Source organism: Pangasianodon hypophthalmus, chromosome 26 (assembly GCF_027358585.1).
Source record: "Pangasianodon hypophthalmus isolate fPanHyp1 chromosome 26, fPanHyp1.pri, whole genome shotgun sequence".
Lineage (NCBI taxonomy): Eukaryota > Metazoa > Chordata > Actinopteri > Siluriformes > Pangasiidae > Pangasianodon > Pangasianodon hypophthalmus.
In genome coordinates this window covers 7,185,786-7,196,857 of record NC_069735.1, presented here as the reverse complement: position 1 = coordinate 7,196,857, position 11,072 = coordinate 7,185,786, and the positions used below count along the sequence as shown (strand labels likewise).

Here is an 11,072-nt window from a genome sequence, read left to right as displayed (position 1 = left end):
AGCATTCGAAAAACATACTAGCTCGTCTGAGAAACATGATAAAGGTCAGATTAGGCACGTATGGCAGGTCATCAACTAAAGATGCCCATGGTACAGTAATTTAACTGCCTCTGTACTATTCAATCATACATTTAGGTTCTTCGTATGGCACTTCATTTCAGGTAAAACAACACACAATACACTGGCAAGGCAACAAAGAAGCTCATCATTCTGTCTCTTTCTCTATCCTTATACCCTGCCACTGTTTCCTTCTCTAGACACACACAGGCACATACACACATATACACAGAATTGAAGGTGTTAAGTATCTGGGAGTCCTGTCTCAATATGTCATCCTCCCATCTGCTGTCCACACACACTTACGCCCTCCCATTTGTCACTTTAGTCCTCTACTCAAACTAATCCAGCTTTTCAGATCAGCACAAAAGGACCAAATGATGTGTCACCTTGGTAAAACTGCAGCTGTCCTCGCACAGCCCCTGAGGTGACATGTATATCACTCCTTAAAAAGTCACGTTTATAAAATGTTAAGCGAGGCTTTCTTAGCGACAAACATTAAAGCAGTCAGTGAAACTTAATGTTCTAAAACTATACACTATAAATACAAAAAAAAAACATATTAGATATGACCGTTCATTTTGTGCAAAACATAATGAAAGGATAGATAGTGTTCATTTAATTATTTAATCCTGTAGAGGCTTTAATAAAATTATTCTTCTTTAAAATGTTAATAGGGACTTAACATTACACTGGGAGTGTTTTTTTTTTTGGCCTATGCATTCGCTGGTGCCTTGATTTGTAATTCAGATTGAGATTTCCAGTGGTTTAACACATTACTTAAATAATCAATATTTTTGTGTGAAATATTTAAAATGTTTAAAAAAATATTTAAACTATAATGATTTAGGACATGTTGTGTAGAATGTAAAAGGGGCTTAGTTCACTTGTGTGCAGTGCTCATACCTGACACTTTGTTTCTTTGAATTTGTAGTACATTTTACAATGGAACTACAAGGTTAATCATAAATTGAAGTAACTTAATAGAAAAATATTAAAGAAAGATATAATTGATGTGCATACCACTCTGCATCACCAAATATTATCTATATTCTAATATATTTACCTTACTTTGAGTCTTAGATTTTTTTTAATTAATTTTTTTTTAAGAAATGAAAAATGTGTTGCAGATCTCATCTGGAAGTTGCATCAAGTTCTATTTCATAAGTTTCTTCTTTTCAGTCTACATTTTGCAGCACCTCAGCTCTTCAAAACAACACATCTGATTGCACTCGCACCTAAACACTTGGCTCATCCTGATTGACTAAGCGCTAATGCTCTTAGAGCCACCGCTCAAGGCACTAATGGCGTCTGTGATCTGGCTTTAGCGCCCTGCCAACGTGTCAAACCACAAGCAATTTGAGGTCACATGAAACCTCCACCAGACACCAAACTCCTGTCTAATTCTCTAGCTTAATCCCATAATAGATCCCATGTTGGCAGTATATAGGGTTTCCAAGTCATTCCTTCTTAGCATATGTAGTGCTGGATGGTAAAGCTGGATCCAATCATGATTCTGTCTCCAAGTGATCATAGAGGTGAAATGGATGAACCTCTGTTGCTGACGTTAGTAAAGGTTTTTTCATTTTCAGTCAGACTGATACAAAATGGCCCATTAATCTTTTAAGGCAGCTTACTTAATAGCAGGATTATCCTCAAATCCACAGTTGTGGGTTAGTGGCAGCCCCATTGCCTTGATTACCATTATTAATGATTTCATTAAATTGCTGGACATTTTCACCTGCCTTCCTATTTCATCTGATTTCCTATTGTCCTGGCTAAGGTTACACACAGGTTAGTCCCAGGTATAGAGTATCTGATGGGAGGATAATTAATTTAATGTAATACAATTAACCTCTCTAAGCTTTGTCACAGAAGCTCTACATAAGAACAAGCATGTTAATCGTTCTCTCTCTCTCTCTCTCTCTCTCTCTCTCCACTCCTACATTCCTTAATCAGAACGGACAAATTCAGACCCTTTTCAACTTTTATCTCAAAACCATATTTGTTCCACTCTTTGAGCTGCTGAGCTGAATTCTCACAGGCTTTTAAGTTTATTTTATTTTTTTATTTTGTAACACCACATGGCCTCTCTAGATGTATGAAAATCCTTGAGGATGTCTGAAAGGATTACAACATGTTGAACCTGTTCCAAGCCTCGGTAGAAGCGTGTATACAAATTGAGTTTGACATGTATAACAATCTTAGATATATTTCTGAAAGAACAAGACTAAGCTAGCTTAATTTTGCCTGCACAGCATTTGTCATACGGGTGTCAGGGGTACATAGTCTAGAAAAAATGTGTCAGAATGTGATTTATTTTAATGCCAAGAACAATGCGTCTGTGCTTTCAGTATGTTTATACCGAAATATTTGTGATGTGCTTAGCAAGTCTGGTACAAATTTGTTGATTGGTGCTATATTTTCATTATTCAAACTTAGTGGTTATCTGCTGAGGGTCCAGGGTGACATTGTTAAATTTCATCTCAAACATAAGTCATAATGGTCAGTTATCACTGTTAGTACCTACAAACAAAAGAGCAAGAGCTTCTTTTCTCACTCACCATTTTCAGTGATGTTCAGTGTGATATTAATGAGGAATCCAACATAGAACAAATGGAGACAGTAAACACTAGACTTAAAATGCAATGGCAAGCATACTATTAGATTAGATTCAACTTTATTGTCATTGTACAGAGCCAATGAAAAGTTTTTTTTTTTTTTTTTTTTGCATATCCCTTCTTGCTAGGAGGAAGCTGGGGTTAGCCATGATACAGCACCCCTGGAGCAGATGCAGTTAAGGGCCTTGCTCAAGTGCTGGAGCTTGAATCCCTGATCATCTGATCAGTAACCCAGACCCTTGACCATTCAGCTAACACTACCTATGAAGGGACAAACATTGGTCAAACCTTTTCTTTTGATGGTAACAATATTAATTAATTGGCTTTCCACAAGATTTTGGAATGCGGCTGTGGGGATTTGCCCATTCAGCCACAACGGCATTAGTGAGGTCAGACACTGATTTCAGGAGACTAGATTGGTGTGCAGTCAGCATTTCAGTTCATCCCAATGGTGTTCAGTGGGGTTGAGATCAGGACTCTGTGCAGACCACTCAAGTTCTTCCACACCAAACTTGGCAAAACATGTCTTCATGGAGCTTGCTTTGTGCACAGGGGCATTGTCATGCTGGAACAGGTTTGACCCCCTTAGTTCCAGTGAAGGGAAATTGTAATTCTACAGCATACAAAGACATCCTATACAATCGTGTTCTTCCAATTGTGTGGCCATTTGGGGAAGAACTACATATGAGTGTGATGATCAGGTGTCCACAAATTTTGGCCATATACTGTATATTTTTCTCTTTTTTTTTTAATATAGTCTGCTGCCAGTATGCCTTTCATGTCCCACACCATGCATTTGTGAAATGCTGAAATCTCTATCTGTAGTGTGGTTTCCATCCATCAGTTTTTATGCAAAGTTTAAAGTTAAACATAAGAAAGTCTGAATGGAAAAATATCAGATTTTCCAAAACATCACAAACAAAGTTGGATCTGAGATGGAAAACCTGACGTATTGCTAAGAATAAATTATGAAGTGTGATAGAAATGTAATTTCTATTTATTTAATAATCCATGGGACTTTTTCTTGTACAATTATGTGATTCTGTTGCTCTCACTGGGCCAAAACCAAGAATTATGGCCCCTGGACAATTTTTTAAAAATATTTCTAGACTGGTTCTTCACTTTGTTTTAGGAATTGGAGTAAAAATCGGTTGTGGGGCGTTTCACGCATTTCAGCGTGACCTGCTGCGCATGAGGCAACAAAACGCAGAAAGGATTTCCACATATACACTCACACACCGTATGGCGAGCTGGTAACAGGTTGCAGGCAGCACTGAATCAGCTGAGCATGTTTAAAATGAGCTGAACCATTTAGAGGCAATTACCCTTAACGGCGTCCTGTTGGGATGAGACGTGCACAGACAATAGAGCTTTACATCTGACAAGTAAAGGAATGTCCAAAGAGTATGGTTCAGTGAATCATGTGTGTGTGTGTGTGTTTGTGTGTGTGTGTGTGTGTGTGTGTGTGTTAATTAAAGGCCAGCACTCAAGCAGTCTTTCTGAATGGCTTGGTTTGCCCTCACACACTGCATTGAGAAGACGCTTTTGTGCACAGGAAGTTCCACAGGCCTGCATTTAGTCCCAGTTGTATCTATTGAACATCCCCAGTGTTAAATCAACACTGTGTCTAAGACCAGTTGATTTATAGAGCACTGGTTTTGTTCTGTGTGAAGTGGCATTAACTCCATTTCCTGAAATTTAAAATCAAGATGTGCACTAGTCCTGTTTCTTTATGAAACAGCTATAATGCTATTGCATTTATAGTTCATTTATTTAGCATGGATATTTGCATGTAAATAAACAATATTAATATCAATTACTGAACTAATGGAGATAATGTGTGATGAATGTGATGTGTCATTAAAGATCTCCCTGCTTTCCATGCACGTGCATGTGTTATTATAAAGAGACAAAACTAAAGGTGCACTAGAATAAAATAGAGGTAAAATGTCATTGTGGCTCAGTGCCATAACTCACTTGTGTCAGCATTTTAAAGTCGTGATATAATTCTATAGGTTTCTCTGAACTATTTAACTCAAAGAAATGAATTCATATTTTCATTCTGAGACATTTCAGACTTTAGGAGAAGTTCTGAAGGCCACCCATGAAGTCATCCTTATTTCATCCCCATGGCATTCCAATATTTTTTAATATAATGCAAGTCACAAAATAATAACTCGACAACAAATAGGCTATATTTCCTCAAATTACTAAAAGCCATATGTAACTTTGGCTGGACTCAAAGGCTCTCAGATGCCGTTGTTGGTAGTCTGATGTTTGGATGATAAAAAAAGCAGCACTCATCCAAGCAAATCATACAGTTCCAAATGCAGTTGAAGTAACCTGAAGTGGTTGTTCTAGGCTTGTGTTATCTGGTTAGCTTAATTTAAGGTAACTTTAATGTTTACTAAACGCATAAGGGAGAATAAGGGAGAATTTGGACCCCTGCAGAGGACAATGAAAAAATCTGCCATTTCCTGGGGGAATTGGATGAATTGGTGAGTATGAGTTAGTTACTAGTTTAATTGTTTATTAGCCTATAAACTATTTTCATTAGAACATTAATTAAATCAGTCAGTCTAATATAATAGGCTCTGCACTCCCCCCCTTCTCCATGATGTAGTCTGTCTGAGAAAATCTTGTTAAGGGGCTGCGCTTCAATAAGCTAAAGTGTGAGGAGCAACAGGGCGCAACACCTTCTTCACACCTCGTGCTTTACCCGTCTGACAGATGGCACGGTCACATCTGCCACACACACACACACACACACACACACGCAAGCACGCACGCACGCGCGCGCACGCACACACACAAGGCGCAAAAGCTCCTCCTCTGCCAACATACAGGCTACACACGCATGTTCATTTGTCACCCATCCGTTTGTTGGTCTTAAAATGTGCACAAAAGTTTGGTCTCAGCATGATCTCTAAATAATAAAATAAGTTTGAAAATATCAAAGTCAGTGTCGGTTGTAGTGGTTTAAATCACTCCATGGCAATGCATATTTAATTTCAACCCGATTGCATATTAGTCGAGCTTATTATAGCATTTATAATATTCAACCGACTCCATACTTCTAATGGTGACATACAAACAACAACAACAACAACAACAATAATAATAATAATAATAATAACCAGTCTGTCCTTGTGTTGAAGTTCGTCTCCGTGCATCACACACACACACACACACACACATCCTAGGCCACTAGATATTAATAGGACACTTTATAAATCTATTTTTGATTCCCACCTAGAATAATATTCCATATTCCATACTAGGCATAATAGGTAAATCTAGACTTCCTAAATCTTCAGCTTGTATTCACTGCTGATGGTGGAAGAACTTGTAATCTAGACTATTTTTCCTATATACTAAACATAGGAGGGTGTATAACTTTAATAACCTGAGTATTATGAAATGTAGAGTAGTTTAGACTTTTTAAAGATGTTTAGGCAAATCCACGCGTAAAAGTTAGATTGTGTTGGAGTCACAGCTCGTATATAATAATATATATATATAATAACATTATACAGTCCATGGCTGGAGAGGGATGTGTGCTTTATGTGTAGTGACTGTCTTCATTGTTATATTAGAGTATAGGGATAATATGATAATATCAGGGTATAAAGTAAATACAGTTTTCAGTCGGGTTACACAAAGCAAGTGAAGCCTAATTTTGGCACTCCAATTTGCTACAACATAAGGAGCCTATTTGTGAAGAAGAAATGTTGCACATTTGTTTGCGCCCCTAAAAGTTTGGACATGACGTCGAATACCTTTTGGTGGATCAGAGCAAGCTCATTGGTTAGTTGGACACCTCATTTGCATAAGCTCCGGGTTTAAACGGAGCGCTGGCGCACACCTTCTCCACATCGACTGCAGAACAAGGAACCTACATGCACGAGCTGTAAATGGTTTGTGACTAGTTTTAAGGATTACTTACTTCAATTCTTAGGCAGAGATGCAGATTAAAAAGCTGCTACTAAGTTTTAGCTTAGTTGTGATCTTTGCTGCATGGACAGTGAAAGGCACAACAACAAAGTATTACACGTATGAAGAAGACGCACCAGGAACCTTTATTGGAAATCTTTCAACGGATCTGAAGCTCAACCTGTCCGAAGACCCGCACACGAGCTTTCGGTTCATGCAAGAGGGCAACACTTCACTAATTCGCATGCGAAAAAGCGACGGGCTGCTGACGGTGGGAGCGCGCATTGACCGGGAGAGTCTGTGCGGCTCCTCCACGCAATGCATGATCACCGCAGACGTGGTGGTTTTCTCCAAGGAAAAATTCCACCTGATCCACGTCGAGATCCACGTGAGAGACATTAACGACCACGCTCCTGTGTTTCCACGTGGCGAGACCTGGCTCGAGATTTCAGAGAACGCCGCCGTGGACTCGCGCTTTTCCATAGAAGTCGCCACGGACCTGGATGTCGGAAACAATTACATCCAAAGTTATCAGCTCATCAACAGCAGTCATTTTGGCATTGAGGTAGGAACAGGTGAAGATGGCAAGAAGTTTGCTCAGCTTGTGCTTGCGCAGAAGCTTGACAGGGAGCTTGAAGATTCTTACACACTTCAGGTAATTGCAAGTGACGGCGGAAGTCCACCAAAGTCTGGAGCAGTGACTGTGCGCGTAAAAGTGTTGGACTCTAATGACAACAGTCCGCAGTTCGAGCACGACACGATTAGAGTCGAGCTGCACGAAGACGCACCTGTTGGCTTTCTTTTGCTCAGAGTTCAAGCATTCGACCCTGACCATGGAGAAAATGGGGACGTGCGCTACGATTTCGCAGAAGGCGAATCCGGCGAGATCAAAAGCACCTTCGATGTTGATCCTGTTAGTGGAGCTGTGACCTTAAAGTCTTCGGTCGACTTCGAAGCGAGAACATCTTACGAGCTGCACATAAGGGCGTACGATCTGGGCGCCAACTCGGTTCCTTCGACTTGCACGGTCACTGTCGAAATCGTGGACGTGAACGACAACGCACCAGAAGTCACGATCAAGCCGATGGCCTCGAGGAGCGGAGACATGGCGTACATCACGGAGGCGGCGGCGGTGGAAAGTTTCGTCGCGCTCGTGAGCGCCGCGGACAGAGACTCGGGCGCGAACGGCTACGTGCGCGTCAGTCTGCACGGGCACGCGCACTTCAGACTCCAGCAGGCGTACGGAGACACCCTCATGATCGTCACCACGTCTGTTCTGGACCGGGAGAAGATCCCTGAATACAACCTCACTGTCATAGCAGAAGATCTCGGCTCGCCACCATTTAAAACTTTCACCCAGTACACAATCAGAGTGAGTGATGAGAATGATAATGCTCCATCGTTCAGCAAACCCGTCTTCGAAATTTCAGTGATGGAAAACAAAGCAGCAGGATCCTACGTGGCTTCTTTGGTAGCTCGTGATCCTGATGAAGGAGCCAATGGCAAGGTGACGTACAAGCTTCTCGAAAATGAAGTTGAAGGAGTCCCGGTGAGTTCCTTCCTGTCAGTAGACTCAGCTACTGGGACTCTCTACACAGTGAGGCCTCTGGACTATGAGCATGTCAAGCAGATCGAAGTGGCCATCCAAGCAACAGACGGCGGCTCCCCGCCCCTCTCAAGCACGGCTCTGGTCAAGGTCAAGGTTGTGGATGAGAATGACAACACTCCCTTCTTTGTTCACCCCATCCTCATTAATGGCTCAGCAGACATTCCTTTACCATGCAACGCTCCTGCCGGTTACGTGGCCCTGAAACTAGAGGGCCGTGATAATGATGATGCAATGAACGCCGAGCTCTCCTATACCATTATGGAGGATGAGGCATTCCTGTTTGTTGTAAATGAAAATACAGGTGAGATGGCACTAAAGCATGACCTGGCACTTGTATTCGGAGACACGGTGCATGTCAGAGTGGCAGTAAGCGACCATGGCCGAACGCCTCTTTTCCACACAGCCTCAATCCGCTTTGTGGTTTCGGATGCCATGCCCTTAGAAGAACAAGTGGTGGTGGTTCTTGAGGCAAGTCAAAAACAGGATAAGCCTATTTTTGATGCTTCCTTCATCATCATTGGGCTTCTGGGTGCCGCTTGTGCTGTATTGCTGGTCGCCATTGTGGCTGTCGCGTTCTCACGCAGGAACTTCCAGAGGAATGTCAGCTCCATTAGCAAAATATCTGGGGGAAACTTCCGAAAAACTCAATTACCAACCGACAGCATTGACTCGACAGATTCCAACAGCCTCTCCGGAGGTAGTGTTACAGTCACTGAACAGATTTCATCTTCGAGGGATGAATCATCTTTCTCATTTGAAGATGAACAAAGCAGGGATTCTGACAGTAAGGTAAGTAGTACACTCATGAACAAGGTCTGGAAGGTCCATTTTTTATTTATCTAGAGAAAAGTGTAAAAAAAAAAATGAGTGAAAAAATGTGAGTACTTATTGTCAGTTCTTTCCCTTAGATGTTTCGACCTCTCCTCACTAAAGGTCATTTTGAGCCAGTTTCCCTTTGGCAAGGAGACAGATACACACTTCAGATGAGGTTTGTTGAATTTATCTACACATACACTACACATACAGATTATATCCTTTGGTATAGCTATTACTGCAAGTCTGTGCATTCTGCTTATTTTGTTAATCAATTCACAGTGAAATCGGATCTGTCGATCAGACGAGCATGAGGGACAGTGGCAAAGGAGACAGCGACTCCAATGACAGTGACTCTGACAGCGGACAAGCCGGTCAAAAAATTGCTAACATTGGCCACCAGCGAGCTAGCAGTAAGTTGTGCTTTATCCTTTTAAGTCTTTATATTCTAAAAACACTGGCTTCATTTTGTTCACCTAATTATCAAGGCTTTAATTAGCTGGATTAAGTTTGATGAGAACAGATAGAAAAATAAAAATAAAATAGTGCAGGACAGTGAATTCCCAGGATAAGATCTGAAACCCATTTTTATACATTAGTATAATATGTACATTATATTATCTCATTTTCAGCTTAAATTAAAGTTTGTACTTTACAGTAGCCTGACATTTCTTGAGCAAATCATTTCAAATATACTAACTCTGAATTTAACTTGTGTATTTTAATCAAATCTCAGGTTCCTTGTACACTGCACCAATGGATGGAGCTGGAGCATGCAGAACCAGAGAGATTCCCACACACACTACCAGCACTCATGTGGGCAACAGTGGGTACACTGTAGCATATCGGACACTGGGCTACGGCCGCCATCCAGCTGCCGCCAACCAAGGACCATCCTTCAGAGACTACAGTTATAATGCAGTCTTCAGCCAAACCAAAGATTACCCACATGTCCCTGTGTTTCACAGGATGGGGACACAACCCCAGTATTACTATCAGCATCATGTGCACAGACAGTTAGACAAACAAGCTGTACCTCCCAGAGAGCCGATCACAGACATCATCAGCATGCCTGTAGCATCCTTTTAAAAAGAAACAAAAAAACCTCAATGATTTCGTCACAACACATGAACTTCACATTATGTTACTTGTTTAAAGATTCTGGGCTTAATTTGAACTTTAATTCGATCAGTGCTGTTTTTCTTCAGTCCTGTAGTAGTCCTACTTTATTTCTGGTCTTTATTTATACAATATTGTAGTAAGATCAACACAGTAACTTAGTTCATTTGACATAGATTGTCATAGAAGCTGTTGTATTATTATTTTTTATTTGTGTAAATAACTTATGTAAATAGTTGTAAGTAAAACATCTCGTATTTATTGACACCTTGTGTATATTCCTGTGTAATTTTGAATAAATGAATGAAATTAATGGCCTGAATTCTTTGAGTCATCTTTTTACTAGGCTCCTAATGCTATTGATTTAGTTATTTTTATAGCTATTGAATTATGGTACCTCTCCTAGTGAATTTGTCATGTGAGCAATGAGTATTAATGGTTAATAATTACCTTTTATCAGTATCTTTGTTGTCATGTGAAAATGTATATACAGTATCTTTTCAGTAGATATTTTTCAGTGTATGTTGGGAATAACTTGAGCTCAGTTTGGACAACTTAACGACTTTGATTAAGGCTCATAACTCTGAATTTCCAACTCAGAAAATCTCCTCAAGTTTAGCATGTGACATCATTTCAAAATCACAGCATTCGATTCCAAACGAGTTATACTGTTGATACTCATATTTGCTTTAGGTCAACCAAAATACAGACATATTTGCTTGTTAAATCTATAACGTTGACTATACAGTTCACTGTTTTGAGGAGTTAAATATACATCACTCATATCACTAAGATCAGCTGGTTAGAGTGTTGCTAACAAAGAACAAATATAGAGGAGTCCATGTTTTTTTCCACACTTTGTAGCTTTAATACACACAAAAACAGCATAATTCTGAATCCCGACTATCCACTTGCGAATT

At 40.3% G+C, this 11,072-nt stretch overlaps 1 protein-coding gene across 1 annotated transcript; it reads left to right on the top strand.

The window, feature by feature from the left end:
- The first annotated feature begins 6,402 nt into the window (after positions 1–6,402).
- pcdh8 (protocadherin 8) lies at positions 6,403–10,465 on the top strand. The gene is made up of 4 exons (XM_026932363.3): positions 6,403–9,009; positions 9,129–9,208; positions 9,316–9,446; positions 9,770–10,465. Exons 1-4 carry the CDS (start codon positions 6,643–6,645, stop codon positions 10,120–10,122), a joined length of 2,931 nt encoding a protein of 976 aa, XP_026788164.2. The 5' UTR covers positions 6,403–6,642; the 3' UTR covers positions 10,123–10,465.
- The last annotated feature ends 607 nt before the right edge of the window (positions 10,466–11,072 follow it).